At 49.9% G+C, this 16,849-nt stretch overlaps 1 protein-coding gene across 5 annotated transcripts in view; it reads left to right on the forward strand.

Moving 5' to 3' along the window:
- The first annotated feature begins 742 nt into the window (after positions 1-742).
- LARP1 (La ribonucleoprotein 1, translational regulator) overlaps positions 743-16,849 on the forward strand; it is a 54,676-nt gene continuing 38,569 nt past the window's right edge. For 3 of the 5 annotated variants that reach the window (XM_064520906.1, XM_064520908.1, XM_064520909.1), the window contains exon 1: positions 744-1,331. In XM_064520906.1, the coding sequence (XP_064376976.1) occupies positions 965-1,331 (367 nt within the window). In that variant the 5' untranslated portion in view covers positions 744-964. Of the gene's footprint in view, positions 1,332-16,849 lie in introns of all 5 variants that reach the window. The other 2 variants (XM_064520907.1, XM_064520910.1) reach the window with 1 other exon arrangement.

A 16,849-nucleotide genomic window follows, 5' to 3' on the forward strand; every position in this document is an offset into this window, starting at 1 on the left:
GTTTTTGACCATGTGATGGAGTCAACCTCTGACCCATCTTCCTCCTACCTAGCTTTACTAACTAGTTTTTTTAATTACTGTTGTTGCCAACTGCCTCTCCTCAACCTCGCACTGAAGACCAGGCGATCCGCAGTGCCTGATGCAGCACTGCTTTCTGGATGAAGCAACTCGCCGGCTACCGCGTCTGGAGATACCTGAGTCCCACTGCAAGCAGCAGCGCTTGCTCTGCAGCCCACAGCTGGGCAACTGGGCTGCCTAACACCACCGCTCCCAGGCGTGTTTCTGGTGACGTTAGCGACCATCACTCACTGCCAGACACACGGCTGGCGGCCTAGAACAACCTCCTAACACAGCCGGGCCGCAGCCTCTTCGCCACCGTTTGGGGAAACTCTTTCGGCCCGAGCAGACCCAAACCGCCGCGCGTTTCTTCGCCGTCCACCTCAGCACGACCATGTAACGCTGGTGCGCAGCCTTCATTTCTGCGCCGCCCCTGACGGCCGCCGGCAGCGTCGGCTTTCGCCGGAGCCATGGGTCCCGCCGCGAGCGGCCGCGCCCGCTCCAGTGGCTCGCGGCCCTGTTTCCCCGGCCAGGACGCGGGGCCCGGCCGGCAGCCGGGAGGCAGCGGGGGGGGGCGGCAGCGGCCGGGCCGGGGCGCGGCCCCTTTAAGTGCCCCCTGCGCCGCCGGGCGTTGCATCAGGCACGTGCGCGCCGCCGGGCGGCCGGTGGGGGCGCGCCCCCGCCCCGCCCCGCCCCTCGGCGGCGTCGCGCGCGCGCGCGGGCGGGCGGGCGCGCGGGCCGGGGCGGGCCGGGGCGGCGCGCGCCCCCGCGGCAGTCGCGTGGTCCCCGCGCGTCTCCATATTGCTGCGGCTGCCTCGGCGGCGCGGGGGGGGCGGGCAGCGCGGCGCGGCGGGGCTCGGGGGCGCCGTGTGCGAGGGGAGTTCCCCGGCGGGGCGGGGGCGCGCAGATGGCGACGCAGGTGGAGGCGCTGCTGCCCGGCGCCCCGCTGCTGCCCGCCGAGGAGCGCGCCCTGGTGCTGAAGCCGCCGCAGGACGGCGGCCGGGAGAAGGGCGAGCCGCCCATGGGCCCCGACGGCGGCCCCGCGGCGCCGCGGCCGCCCAGCGCCAAGCAGCAGAAGGAGGAGAGCAACAACCAGGAGAAGGAGAGCCTGCTGCGGGCGGGCGGCGGCGAGGGCCGCGGCGAGGCGGAGGACGGCGGCGAGCCGGGCGGCGCGGGGCGCCGGGAGTTCATCGAGGCCCCGCCGCCCAAGGTGAACCCGTGGACGAAGAACGCCGCCGCCGCCGTGCTCACGGTGAACGGGCAGTCGCCGCCAGGTGGGTGCCGGCGCCGCCGGGAGGGAGCCGGGCCGGGGGGGGGGGGGGAGGAGGCTGCGCCGCCGACCCCACCCCGGCCGCCCGCGCCATGCGGCACGGCGTGGGGACGGCGCGGCCTGCCCCGCGCCGCCGGGCCGGGTGCGGCGGGGGGGGGAGCCCCGCGTGTCAGCGGCGGGCGGGGGGGCGCTGGAAGTAGGAAGCGTTGGAGCCTTCCGTAGCCATGAGGCGGGGAGCGTGTGCGGGGGGAGGGGGAGCGCGGCGCAGTCCGGGCAGTGGCCATGCGGCTCCGCGGCCCGGCGTGGGGGGGGGGGGGAGGGCTCGGCGGCGGCGCGGCGGCCGTTACGGGGCGGCAGCGCGAGCGGCCCTAACGTTCCGAACGGCCCGCACGGCCCGGCCGCGCGGCTGCGGCGCCCCGAGCGCTGGGTGGGGGCGCGCGCGCGCGTGTGCGCGCGGCGGCGGCGGCGGCCTCCCCTTCCCAGCATTCCGCTGCAGCGCAGGCAACGTGGTTGCTTCCCCGGCTCGCCGCGAGCATGTGATTTCCCCCGAGAGCGCGGCGGGGCCCTGCCGCGCCGCCTCCCCGCCCCGCCGGGCCCTGCCCGCCCGCGGCGCCCATGTGCTCACCGCCCGGCGGCGGCCGCCCGGCCCACGTGTGCGGCCGCCCGGCGGCGCCTAGGCCGCGGCGGCGCCTTTCTCTGCCGATTCATGGTTGCGGGTGGCCGGGGTCGGGCCCGCCGGCCGCACGGGTCGCGGCCCGGCCCGGCCCGGCCCGGCCTGCCCGCGCCTGCCGGCGTGAGCGCTGGAAGGAGGCTCGGGAGCCGTTCAGTGGCAGTGCCGGCTGCGGCGCTGGCGCTGGCGTGATTTCTGGGCCTTCCTCTCACAACCGGGCCGCTGCGGGAAGCAGAGGGGCAGCGCTCGGTGGGAGCGCATGAACCATACGGTCAGAGTAGCGCGTTTGCAGTCTGCCGCTGTTTTAAGCAAAGAGCGAATTTGCAGAGCGCTGTTTCCTTGTTCGTTTGAGTAGATGCCCTTCTTACCAGAGGGATCACCTAGCACCAATTCGCCTCAAATGGGTGTAAGAGGAAAACACGGAAGTTTTTAGTGAACACCTTGTTTGGGACAGACTCCTAATTTTTCCAGTCAGGCTCTGTAAACACGAAATAACACTGCCAGATATGACATCAGATTTCTCATTACTGTATGTGTTAGCATTTTGCAAGAGCTGGTACCGTCTAAGATGATTCATTGGAGGTATTGATCTTTGGAAGATGGACAGCTCTGCAATTTCCACCTGGAAAGCTGTCATCTTAATGGGGAAAATAGAGGATAAGTTAATTTTATGCCAGGTAAAAGTCCATTCAGATAGGTTTGTGATCCGTCATCGTGTACAACAGCAATATAAGCATAACTGAACAAAATCCAGAGCAGTTTGCTGTTTACGTTTGCCTCTTGCTGTATGATGTAAAGCTGGTCACGTTACTCCTCCATGTTGACGTGAGGCTACGTCGCGCTGCCTTCATGGGTGTCATGCTGTATTGTACAGCATTCAAAAATGCCGCACAGCTCAGGATGCTTAGCAGCTCAGTGCTGGTGTCTTTCCGCTTCTGTTTATTCCATATATCATCAAGGCGTATATCATCTACAGCATCTACTGAGTTACAGTATCTTTCTTGTTTCTCTCTGTCAAAATTATGTTTCTATTTAGAATGAGGTAAAGAGAGATGTGCTCACAGTGTCCATTCTACCTTTCTCCCTCATATATTCCTATCTGACACTTTAACAATGATGGTTGAAGCTCAAATAGGACAACATTCTGTTACCAGGCCCCTTGCAAAGCTGGGGAAATGCGGTAGAAATTGGATAAATGCTAGAAAGTCTCTCAAACCTCGAACTGGAGAGGAGGGCATCTTTGCGACTTCTGAAATGATACTTAAGGGGAGCACACGCACCTTACAGTGAGGTAAGGAAATAATCTTGCAACACCCAGAATTCTGTTGCGCTTGAGGGAAGTGTCTCGGGATTTCCAAAGGTGTTTAAATAATGGAATTGATTAACGATGCGTTTGTGATGCTTGGCAGTGATGTGTGGTTCATACAGTGCTGCCCTAGACACTGCTACTTGGCTCTCTCGCGCTGGGGGCATTGTTTCTTTTGCTGCCTGTTTCGTTAGCGGAGAAGAAAACGTGTAAAATAAACATGGCTGACCAGCTCCCACGAGAGGCAGGTTCACAGCCGCCCTCGCGTAGTGGGCCTTCGCCTGAATATGTTCTTCCAAACTTGGTAGGCTCTTGTCGTGTCTTTACTACTGTGGGTAGAGGATTTCTTTTGCAGAAGTTGACAAAAAGATTTGGAGCGTGAGTTCGAGAAAGACGTGTTGGCAAGGTGAATTTTCATGTTGCAGTGACCTCCAGCAGATCATCTAAAAAAAAAACCCGACTTCTTTGTATGTTTAGGACGGTTTGATTGGTCTTAGACTCTGGACAGTCCCCATCAAAAAAAAAATTTTTTTTTTCAACATAGCTTAGAGATTGCATGGTTCATGGTAGAACTGTGTTGCCAGAGCAGTGTTTGTGTTCTGGAGATGTTAAATGTTCCCAGCCCTGATCCTGCCAGAGGTAACAAGGATCCCTCATTATTCTTGAAAAGCTTAGTGAATATCGGAACAGCTTTGCAAATATACAGAGGTCCCTCTATGGCTTCTTTTAGAGGCTTTGAAAGCCCTAAATTTTTTATAATGATTGTATTAATTTTAGGCCTGTAGAGCAGATTTAATGGACAAGATATGCTCCTTAAGCATTTACCCGTTCTGTAGTGATTCATGTTGGAATTAGTGCTTTTAAAAGTGAAGGAATTGAGCCCTGGCCCAGAGAAAACATAAGAGCTATGTTCTCTTTGCGAGTTTCTGCTGTCAGTGTCTGAATATAGATGTGGAAGAGCTTAGCAAATCTAGGTCTGCTCTCTGCCTGTTTTGAACTGTGTAGCCTGCTGCAGTTGAATAGCGCCTGTGGAAGCTGAATTCATTGGGAGACTGGAATGGCAACGGAAGAAACAGTGTCCTTTTTAGATGGGTTGTGATTATCTTCGTAGGTGGATATCTAGCATACCCGTTGCAGCAGTTTTGTGGTGTGTTTACGGCAGGGAATGAGGTTTGTAATGGGATGATTGATTAGATCGCTCTGCTTTCTCGGGAGGGTGGACTATTAAAAGAAAGTCTCTCCTAGCTTCTTAACCCCTTCTGCCGAAAAAAGAGCAATGCTGCGTTAAGTGGAGTAACCACCAGATTGGGTTAGATGCCGGTGACACTGCTGATGCTGTAAGTGAAGGCTCGAACTCCACTGGAGTAGTACACCAGCAGATCTTTCCCTGGTGTTTTTGGCAAGATGTATGTTATGTTTCTATCCATATGTGTTGGAGAGTCTATGGTAAAAGTGAGAAAAAGGGGATTCATCTCATTCTCACTCTTCAATGGTCTAGTAGCAAGATCTGTGCAACTCCCCTCTAGTTACACAAAAGTTGCTATACGTTCTCTTATCATTTAAATAAATTCACTCAGCAGCCTGACTTGAGAAGGCACGATGGTAATGTGTGTGCAGTAAGTAGCAAAGGAAATGTTTTCTGACAAAAACAGCTTTGCAGTTTTGGCTATAAACCAAATTTAAAATATTTTCTCAATTCTTTTATAGAGGAGAAGTGTGACTTGAAGTTAAGCCTCTGCTAAACCTTCTGGAACATTTCATACTCATCTGTTGTGCCCTGCACTAGTGCTATTGATGATGCAAGCATTAGTGCAGACAGGTGTTAACAGCACCCCTTTTTGAAAACCTGCTGGGTTTATTTCAAGAAATGTTGCATCAAGGCACTTGGCACTTCTTAATTTTTAAAGCTCTTTATGTCTTGGAAGTAAGAGCATGCAGGTTTTAACGACCTAGCACTGCAGTTGCTGAGCTTTGTCTGCACTGACTTTTATCACAGTTTCATTCCGGCTGCAAGCACGCTGTCACTAGAAAACAGCACTCGCTGTTTCCTAGTGGAGATGCAGAAGGTATTTTAGTTTCTTGAATAGAGTTTCTTGCTTGCCATCTGGCAAATACACTTGAAGGATAAGTAGTACTTTCCAGAAGGCACACCTTAGTTCCTAGTAGCAAGCATCAGAGCTTAGCTGACTATTGTTGGGAGAGAGAGCATGTTTTGTTTTATGCCAGAGCACAGGCTGGGTTGGCAACCAGTACTGAGAAAAATGTGGAGAAACATTCATTAGCTTCTCACCCCTCGCTGACTAACTCCCCAGAGGACTTTCCTTGAAACCAGTCTCCAGGACTGGAGATAAGATGTACGGGAAGCTTATTTCCCTTTGGCATCTCTTCGCATTTAGAGTAGACGCGCACATGTGCTTGCTTGGGTATCCAGCTTGGTAGAGCAGCACACACCTATTTCCAAAGTGTTGGGCAATTCTTGCTCTGTCGTGGCACGTAACTGTGGAGCTCTTCTGACTGTTCGTTGCAACAGAGCTCTGCTATCACAGCAGGAGTCCTTCCCTCCCCCCCCCCCCAACCCCCCAGATTTCCTCTCTGAAATACTGTTTTGTTCTAATTCCACAACTCAAGTTTGAGTAAGTCTTCCCGTTCCCTTGGGGGACAGGGGACACTCAGATAACTGAAACATACTGCTCCAAAAAAGTGCAGGTTGGTGTTTTCCCTCCCCCGCATACCTTTGCCCTTCAGCTTTGTGCTGGACCTTTGCCCTGTTCTGCACTGTTTGTTTCAGGAAGGCTGGGGAATGCGGTGTAGCTCCCGGAGAGCTGACTCATTGTCCCCAGTTACTGGGACTCGATGCTTTCTTCTGCCGTGATCTGAAGTTCTAGATTGCCAGGTCTGAAGTATCACTAGATGATTCTCTTCCGTGTTCTCTTTAAATCCTACAACTTTTTTCTTCTTTTCTTTAAGCTTTTTGCTGCCTGTGATACCCTGGGTGTTTGCACTGGGACTGTTGGATTGGATAGAATAAGGACTTGGATCAGATGTGAAGTCGAATCAAGTGCAGAAAGCGGGGCTAGGAATCAGGGCATTGGAGCTGCAATGATCTACTCTTGTTTCCAAGTTATGACACCTGAGCCTTTCACTATTCTCAAATTGTGTGAAATTATCCTCAGGGGAACACCAAATGCTGACTTGGATAGCATTAGGTTATTCTTTGCATGCTTGAAACTACTTTGTAAAGAATGTCAGGCACCATCTCAGTGATGGCACTTGGTTGGCTAAATAAGGAGCAGGCATCTTAGTAGAAAGCCATATCGTCTGGACCAGATTGTATTTTTTTTTCCAATCGTGGCAGTTGCTACCGCTTCAAACAGTGAGGATTTAAGAAAGAAATCATCATTTTAATGAGAACTTAAATACACTTGCATACCACCAGAGGATTTTGTTGTCCTTTATGATCACAGATCTCTTGGAGAAGCTCTGCTCCCATCTCAGTGACCAAGGTAAACTGAGGTACAGCTGCCTTGCCAAACATCTCACACAACCTGTAGGAGACCTAGGAAGGCTCTTTGCTCTGCCCTTACTGTAAGCCCACCTGGGAGTGGTGGGTTCTGTTCATTCCTAGCTATGATATACATTTGCGTCATGGCCTTTTAAATATTCTCTTGTCATTTTGGTGTTGGAACCTATACTGACTTGCCATCAAGGGCTCAAGCCTCCATGTTTCCTGACATTTAGGACTTTCCTGTCTTCATCAAATCCTTGGTTTGCTGTAGGCACAGGGAGCTGTGGGATCTCATATGGTGGTAATGCCATCCAACCAGAACTTTTGCATGGGCAAGAAGAAGTCATGTTGTGAGGAAGAATAAAGGTCTGGGTACCTTGTGTTGATATGTGGTCTCCAGTGTGGCCAGGTCTGCATTTGCTGCTTTTTTCCCACTTACGACTGTGCTTCTGTTCTGAACTCGTTCTGTAGATGCAGGGCATTTTTAGTGATCTGTTAATGGAGTTAGAAGACTTTTCTCCTTGCATTGAAATAACCAGCTAGTCTGAAAATCTAGTAGCAAATGATGCAGCTGCATGACTTTAGCAGGTAAGGGGCGAGATAAGGAAGGGACTCTAAGAAGCTAATGCAGAGTTACGGAGTTGCAGAGAACTTAAAGCCTCTGTTTGTGTATTTAGTCAACAATAATTGGTGATCAGAACAAATAGGAACTGAATTTGGCCTTGAATAAACCAATTACTGGAATTCTTTATGGGGAGAGTCCCAGGTCAGGGTCAGTCTGAATCACTTAGCTGAAGGGAGAAGTGGGTATACATATGATGGTGCGGAAGCAGTGGAGTAAAAACTGGCATGAGACATTTGGAAAAAGAGGTTTGCTGATGGCAGTTCTAATACTGTGCAAGATGTATGGTTTTTGGGGAAGGGTTGTGGAAGCTGTGGTCAAGTGGAGTGTCAGCATGTTTCTAAACATAGGCTCATCCTCTAATTGCAGGTTCTCAGAAAATGGTCCTAGCTGAACTTTTCTTCACAAGAGCACATGCTTTGTACTACAGTTGGGGGGCTTGTGCAGGCAGGCTTGGGTGTACTGCCTTTTCTGAGCAAATCAATGCATGGCGTATTGTAGCTCTGCTGATTTCAAGATCATACAGGGCTGCAGATATTGGTTGAACTGCAGAAGCCATCCTTAATGAGCCAACAGCCCCAGCTTAGGTTTGAAACTTACTGTAGAGTTTGATATGGTCAAGAGCTTTTCATGCAGCATTAAAGCTACATGTGCTTGGGGATATTCTGCTGTGACGTGCAAGGAGAGAGAGGAGAGGCTGTGAATTGACTGATCTAATACCTGCATTATCTGTGGTTTATCTTCAATGTCCTTCTGGAACAAAGCTGACTTAAAAGCAGCAGCTTGCCTCAACACTTTCCTGTGTTGTAGTGCTGTACAGTAACACGTGGCAGGCAGCTGGCTTCAGCAGGGCATGGTACTTCAGGGTGGTTGTGATTTCATTTTGTTGTGTTTTTTTTGTTGTTTGTTTTTGTTTTGAGTCATCCCGTTCCTTTATATGGTCACAAGTCGGAAGGTTTGGTAGAGATTTCTGCTGCAGATAGTTCATGGCTGAAGGTGTGTGGGTGGTGACCATGCTGAGCCTCAGTAGTTTCGGCTAGGTTGAATGCTCTGGCACGGCTGGTCAAATGGAAGCCTTCATTTATTTTAGAAATGACAAAGACCTAATTGAGGTGGTTGTTTCTGTGACTAAGGTTTATTAGTGCAGCTCAGTCTGGTTTTGGTGGTACTAATAGGTGATGCAGATACCCTTGCTCATTTGATCTACAAGATGACCATCTGGTTGCCTCTCAGGTGCACGCAAACATACGCATGTATTAGTGCAACTTGCCCTAACCTGTGTTTCTGGGGAAACATGTTAACTTCCTGCTTGGCTCCCCTCGAAGTAGCTGAAAAAAGGTCTGTAACATGCTTGGGAGACAGCTGGCCTGATACCTGGTTATGTGCCCGCTGGTACCTTTCTGCACTCCTAGCTTGTTGCCTAAAGTAGCCCTGACCTCCTAGCCCAGGAGAGGAAGTTCTGTGTGTGAAGAAACTTGATTTGGCATCTCTGATCCGGGAGGAAGGTTGCAGAGGAGAAGCATTTCTAGAGCTCCACAGTATTATTTCTTGGTTGTTAGCAAGCTCTTCAGAGCACCCTTGGTAACAGCAATAGCTAGGGAGGTTCTTGGGACACTTGGAAGACATGGGGGCTTGAATGGGACCTGTGAACGTCATGTGTCCTTGACACACAAGCCAAACTTAAACTGTGATTGGAAAACTGGGTAGGAGGGGTGGAAATATGCTGATGTCCTTCCCCCTGCGCTCTGGGCGTTGGCGCAGTAAGGGATCTGCGTAAGCCCAGGAAGGCAGCATGCACATGGTCTGTGCAAGCTTGGTAGGTGCCAGATGATGCTTGTCCGTATTCTCCCAATCCGGTATGGGGGATGCAGCCCCAGAGGTTCAGGGGGTGGTGGGCGGAAGCAGAGTCTGTCCCAAGCGTACTGCTGAGCATGTTTTTCCAGCTGAGCGGCTGTGTGTGCCTCGCTCCTGCAGAGTGACTCTGCAGTCTGCAGGGCATGGCTGCGCGCTGGAAGGCATCAGCAGATCCGCTGGCAAGCGGGAGGGCTCAGGGGATTGCTTATCTTTTCTCCTCATTTCCCAATAGTCATTTGACTTTTTTGACTTGCCTGTGGGGTGCATATGTGAAGAGAACAGAGGGTTTTCAGGGCTAGATACGGTAGGTTTTAAGAAGTCAGAAACACAGAAAAGAGGTGAGTTTTTAATGAATAAATATGTGGGGAAACAAGTATGAAATTGTAAAAGCCACAGAAATGAGGAAAGGATAGAGTTTTGTTGATATGGGAAAGTAAGAGAAAGAAGAGCGTGGGGAGACTGACTGGAGAAGTTTGGGTGGTGGTGTCATACGTGCCTGTTTGGTAGCTTGAAGATGCTGTCAGAGGACGGGTGGGTTGTTTAATACTTAGCACGCTCGCTCATCAGGTTATTTGTAACATGTTTTCAGCCTTCACACTATGTTCATTCTGAATTTTTTTCATTTTAACTGTGTTTTTGAAAGCTTATGGTCAGTGCTGCAAATGAGTGATTATTAATTTACCAAATGTTAGTGTAAGACTATCTGGTTTGCGCACTTACAGATTAAAGAAGTTAGTGATGGAATGAAATAGTGAGAACTTGTAATTAATGAATAAGATTCAAACATTTAGTAAGCCAGCATTCATTTCAATTCAAAGTACAAGATTTTTTTTTTCCAGATTCTTCAAGGTCACATCTTCCATTTTTGTGTATTAAATATTACAAAAGGGACGCTGAGTTTTTTCCTGCAAGACACTTAAGTTGTATTGCAGTAATTTTATATCTTTACTGTAGTTCTTCCCAGATATAGACTCGACTTGGGAACAACGTTCATGACCAAAACAAACAAAATCCCCCTCTCCCCCAAACCTGAACAAGCCTACTGAAGAGAAAGGCTTGACCTTAATAACAAAGTCCCTCATCTCTGTAGATAGCAGTGTTCTTGTCCTCGTTTAGCGCAAGAAGACACATGTAAAGGAATGACTGAATCACTTTGCCCTACCTGCGTACCTCCAGACAGGTTCACGTTGGCAAGTTAGATACAAGGCCATGCAGGGGAGCAAGTGAAGGAAAAACCAAGCAAAGAACTATGTGTAAAGATGGCACTGAGAAATTACTTGACTATGACAGCAAGTGTTAAGATATAGAGAAGTGCATCCCAGTTGGGGGTTTTAATCTGACTGGAAAGTGATAGAATATTTGTGCATGAGATTCCACCCAAGAAGACAAAAAAGCATATCTTGGAGGTGTCTTTGCCACGTGCTCAGATGACAAAGCATGACGCTTTCATGACTATAATCGCATTAATTTCAGTTCCCAATTCCCAGTTAAACTTTGGGAGCTTGGGGGAATGCCTAATATGATCTAAAGCATCCTCTTACTGCTCAGAAATTGCCTCTCCACCGCAGAGGGTCTTGCACTGAGCTGAGCAAAAGGGGGACTGATTTATTTTGGCTTCCTGACAGCCTACAATAGCATTCTCATGTGAACCGTTTTAACTCCCCCTTTTTAATCAGAGAATGATAAATGCGACACGTTTAATCTGTGCAGGGAGGAATTTCATGTAAAAGTGACCCATGTTTTTAGAATGTGGAATTAAACCTGTAACTACAGCTCTGAAGAAGTTTTGGAAGAGACGTGGCAGATCTCAGGCAGACAACCCTCTTACTTCATTTGGAGTTGAAATCTGAGTTGATCTAATTTACAGTAGAAAAGTGGAACCAAGCAAGGAAGAAGTTTGGGGAGTGACTGGAAAAGCTGTTAGGTTTGATTAAAACCAACCAGATTGACTGGGCCAGAGAGGGGAGCATCTCAAACAGATTATGAGTTTGGGGATTTCTGATTCACTTAAGAGATATAATTATGTTCTCTTCACTTTGCTGCCTTGTGTATCCTGCAGAGCCCCTGCTCTGCCCACAGCAATAAGGTGGAGGCAGCCTTGTAATTTGCAGTTCCTGGGGATGTCACCGGGATTTATGGCATCCTTGTGTGATGAAGGGGCATGCCTATAATACCAGGGGAGTTGGGGGTGGGGAGGGGTGAGGAAATCTTTCCTTCAGAGGTTGGATTTCTAGCTACGATGATGTGATGTCCCCTGCGGGAGGGGGAGATTTCCCCTCCTCTGTGGGGAGAATGTGTCTGTTTTGCTTATCATTGACTGGGCTTTCCTTCTTAGGTAAAACTTCACTCTTGGCTCTTGGACCGCCTGCCCTTTATGTGTGTGCAGGAAAGTGTTGCAGAGCAGTATGTGACAATCCTGTCATAGGGAAACCCCAACCAGTATCAGTTTCCACACAGTGGGATCCTGTTAGCTTCTCTGCTGCACCTAAATGGTTCCTTTATTTTAACGAGAGTCTCCCTGAGACATCTTAATTTTGTTTATCATACCTGAAATTTTATTGCCTGTTCAATATCCTGTAACTTAAAGAATAGTTCTGGTACCTTTGGCCTCTTCCCCACCCCCCATATGCTGGGCCCTGACTTATGTAGAGGTTGCCTGCGTGGATCGACTGGAGACTCCCAATGATATCACTTCAGGCTTATTGGTGGTTAAAGGATGTGAGACAGAGCTAGATCACCAGCTGCTTCACGGGAACAGTAATCGGAGTTTCTCTTGCTCCTTCCTTTAACGTTCTGTAGTTTGTCTGCAGGTTTTCATCTGATGTATTAATAGGAGTGTTTCAGCTTGTGGTTTGAGCAGCAATATTTTGTTTCTCACTCAGTTTTGGGATGGGGGTTGAAGGGGTTAATGTGGGAGAATGTCCAGTGTTTGTTCTCTCTAACACAAGCATTGATAAGTGGCTGGGATAAAAAACAGCCGTGACCTTAGTTATTTTTTGCGTGTCTGTGCATATGTGAGTGTTGGATTTACAGGGCTGTTTGTTTGGAGGGCTGTCACTTTTTCTGGTCAGTCTGACTGGATGCGTTCCCCAGAAGCCCACTGACATCTCTGTTGCTTGGAGAAGAGGCTTGAACCCCTCTTCCAAGTAGACTTCTGAAAGGTGCTTTTTACCAAGTATGGTGCCTGGCCTACTGGTGACTGTGTTTGGTTAGTTGTCAAAATCACAACCATGTTAAGTCAGCTCCTCTCTCCTTCATCTCACTGTTGTCAGGAGGAGACCTAATATTGGCATTAAGATACTAATTAAGTTTAGTGCGTGGTGTGAGTTCAAAGCTGTGGAGCTATCTCAGACATATAGATGGTCTCATTTTGGAGTAAGTAATTTTTCTGGGAGTGTTGCTGTCACAGCTCTTTGAGGTCAGAGGTCTTCATCCCTTTTCAAGTACACAGTCATCTGGGGCACCTAAGCTGAACTTCACAAAAACCATGGTCATTTCTGCATTAAAATCCATTTGAAGGATTTGATTCCACATGGTTTGTGGGAAATTGATGTCAGAGCTCATGCTGTTTGTGTCTCTTCAGCCTCCTAGCAAAGGTGACTGGGGTGTCTTCAAACAATGTCTGACTGTTTGAGACAGAACCAGGCCTCTCCTCTGGATGGCAAGGTCAGAAAACCAGGGAAAATCCAATGAGGGTCCAGCGATCTGGATGCTTTTGCAGAGAAAGGGATCGGGAGCTGATGAGTGCTTCTGTAGTTACTTTATTTTAGCCCTTTCTTGAACAGACCTTGTTGGTGTCTTAGCGGTAGTCAACATGAATGAGAAAAACTTGTTATCTGGGTTGGGTCTTTCTCCCATCTCCAACTTCAGCTTCCATTTGAGGGGATGAGTATACTTCTTATTATAATAACCGAACATTTTTAAGAAGCACGTTTGCCCAGACCTGGCAGTTGGAGAGGGCTGGGAAGATCTGGGTTGCTGAGAGCCAGACCCTCCCTGAGCCTGCTCTGCAGGTAAGGAAGGAGGGGAGCAGGATCTTGGGAGGGACATGATTGGCCATGCTAATCTTTGGGTTTGGGGTTTCTTGCTTTGCCACTTTTTCTTAGCGGACCTCGCCTCCTTCTCCATTGAGCATTGCTTTGAAGAGGCCTGTAGCTGTCTCAGAAACTTGAGCAGGCACTATATAAGCCTCTGAAGGGAAGCTGGGTGGTGTAGATTTGAGCTGAAATGTTGTCTGGGGATGGAAAAGAGATTCTAGCAACACTGGTCTCTTCACAGCAGACGTTGGACTATGTAACTTAGTCTTTTTCTCCACCTGTGCTGTTTGTATTGGGAAGATTGCCTTCATAGCCAAAGGAGCATAATAGAAACTTCCCTGCTTGGGTGGAAGGTTACATTAGGAGGAGCGGAGTGGTCCCATTCCTCAGTGTTCCTGCCATCCATTAGGATTTTCCTTCCCCAACCCTCTGGTGGGAATCCATTGCAGTCCAGCAGCTTTTGAGCCTACACTGCTGAGTTCTGGTCATGTCTCTGCTGCTGAGTTCCCTGCATGACCTTGGAGAGGTCATTTTTTGCTTATGTCCAAGTCTCTTGTCTGCAAAGCATGGAAGGTGGTTTGGTTATAACTTCACATGTATGTAGGCAGGACAAATCATCTGGTGTCTGTCCGGTGCCTTATAGATGAAGAAATGCAACATATGCAGATGGTTGTGGATGAGATGGTGGCTGTGTTTAGTGGCCTTGTGTCATACTGGGTATGACTGAGAGCCTTACTGTCACATCTGCTTGTGCCTCTGCACTTACAGGAGAGCAGCGCACACTCAGCACCACACCAGTACAGTTGTAGCAGCTGGCGTGCCTCAGTGAAAGGCAGGTGACATTAAGTCCACTGAGGTTTTTTTCTCAGTTGGGAAAGTGGAAGGATAATTGCATGTTAGGGGACCTGTAGAGTGCATGGAGCTGGGCTGGTTCTCCCTATAGCTCTGCTTGCGGCTCTGTTGCCCCTCTCGGCGGTTACAACTGTGGGTTGCTGTAATAACGAGTCAGCGTGTTTCTCTTGCGTCAGGGCTAAGGAGCTTGTCCTCAGCCACTCTCTCCCTGGCCTCTGCTGGAAGGAGGCAGCATCCTTGGCAGGAGGGCTGGGGATGGGGACCTGCACCCTGTAGCGCTCGAGCGGAGAGAAGGCAGACCTTCAGGGAGGGTGTCTGAATTTGGCATTGAAGCATAGGTGGAGGATGGGGACGGATGGAGGAGCCTGATTGGCAGGGCACTTCTGCAGTGAGCAGAGGGAGCAGCAGAGAGGAGGCTTGGGCTTGCAAGTGGGATAGCCTTTCTGGATCTGTCCCAGATACCTGAATAGTAGCAGTGGCCAAATCATCCCTGGGGAGGGGGAATGTATGTAGATGCATCAGTTTTTCTCTTTAAATGCCCCAGTTTAACATACAGTCTCCTCCTGTGTTTAAAAATATCAGCAGGCAAATACTGGGATTCTGTGGCCCCCCCCCCCCCCCCCCCCCCCACACACACACACACATATACCCCTAAGGTAGGAAGGGCTGCCCTTAATTTAGTCATGTCCCCTGAGCTTTTAGTACTGCAACTCCGGGTATTGGCGTTCAGAGCAAACTCCTTTGTAAAATGTCTGCACCCTCGTATGACAGTCCTGTAAGGGATGCTTAGTGCCCTCCCAAACATCCTGCTAGCTACAGCATAGGTCCTTGACCTCTTTCTGCTCTTTCCTTTCCTATTTCCCCCCCTCCCTTTTTTTTCTTTTTTTTTTTTTTTTTTTTTTACTGATAGCAGGGAAATTCATGGAACTTTGCTGCTGTTGAGATGTTGGAGGCTGTACGGATAGCATACAGAGCCGAGTCGGGTGCTAGAGTGCTTGGGAAATACCTCGCTTGGCAGAGATTGGTGCTGTGATGAAGAGATTGCCAGTGCCTGTAGTAATTATAATCCTGCTCTTTAAACACCAACTCTAAGACTTTCTGGTTTTGGACCCATGCTGAGAAATGAAGTGTCTGCATGTAGGAAGGGGGAGGAAACGTGAGACCACAGAGCCCAAATTTCTTAGAGCTTCCTCTCTTACATTGCAGCATTGGCTACTTTGTCCTCCTTCCTGTTTGGTTGCCCGGGAATTACTTTGTATTGACCTAGCATTGTAGGGCTGGACTTAGCTAGGAGGTGCAGTGCGAGTGGGATAAGACTGCTGTGGCCTGACACCGGCACTGCCCAGTGCTTGGCAGGCAGCTGGTTAGATGGAGAGTTGCTGTGGAGCATCGCCCTTGCCCATGTCTACTTCTGCAGCGTCCAGCCTGTGTTAGCGTGTCCAACATTGGGATTCCCTGAAGGGAACACAGATAGGAAAAAGGTGTGTACGGTGGGTGAAATCAGTGGGTCCAGTTTACTAGGTTCAGCCCTTTCGGTGTTGGGTAAAGCAAAGTGTCAGCATGGTCTTTGTGCTTGGGTCCTTTGTGTTTTGATTTTTAACCTTGACAGCACTGGGAAAGGAACCGAACTGTGCTGGCAATGACAGTCCCAAAGTGTGTTAAATGGGCTCCTTGGAGAACAGCCTTAGTGATTTATCTTTGGCCTGCCGGCCATGCACGTTTCTACTTCCTTCCACCCTGCCGTGGCTTCCTTAGGAAAAGAAAGTGTGGCCTGATTTAGACTTCTCTTGGGCACATCAGATGCTGCCCTTAATTGGCAGGCTAATTTCTAATCTAGTCACTTGTGCTTGCAGGGAAGAACAGGGAAACAGGCATCCCAAAGGGACTTTGTGCCTGGCAGCCTCTGGCTCGCCCTGCCTCACACCTGTCCTCCAAGCACCTCTCTTGCTCAGAGGAATAAGCCCTGCTGACTGACTGCTCTGTGCTTGTTCTCTGCCGTGGGAAAAGCTGCATGCAGGTCCAGAACTCTGGGTCTCCACTCCAGAAAGCTTGGATTCAAATCCGCATTAATCATAGGTATGATGACCTGAGGAAGCTCAGCCTCCCTCTGACAGTAGGGCAGAGGACTGGAGAACAGGGAAGTGCCGTTCTTCCACTGGAGTCATGCTAGCAGAACTGTGAGAGTGAATGTGAGCAATATCTGCCCCTGGCTGTCATGTGTGGCCCTTGCTTTCTAGTGGCATAAGCCACTGAAGAGTTTCCACTGCTTTTCTAGCAAATGTGGTGGAAAATCTGTTATGGTGGCCAAACTCAAGCCAGGTAAGCCTTTGCCCCTCATCTCCAGGGAGCTGGATGGGGCAGTGGGGATGCAACTGCAAGCTGAGCAGAGGCATTGAGGGAACACAAGCAATGAGTTGCAGTGATGACATGCCTGATAGGAGAACGTCCCTTAGGGGTTACCTGGGGTTGCTACCTGATTTGGCAGCAGTCATGTTTTCAAGAAGCAGGGGAGAGTAGGAAGGGGGGTAGCCTGAACCTCTCAGAAGCGGGTTGGCTGGCTGGCCATGCAGATGGCTAGCCAGGCTTCAGTGCATTTGATGAAAGATTGGTTGAACAGCCTAGCAGGATTGCAAACTGGAGCATTGCATCTAGCAGTGGTGCAGCAAGGGGAATGGT

This window comes from Dromaius novaehollandiae, chromosome 15 (assembly GCF_036370855.1).
Source record: "Dromaius novaehollandiae isolate bDroNov1 chromosome 15, bDroNov1.hap1, whole genome shotgun sequence".
Lineage (NCBI taxonomy): Eukaryota > Metazoa > Chordata > Aves > Casuariiformes > Dromaiidae > Dromaius > Dromaius novaehollandiae.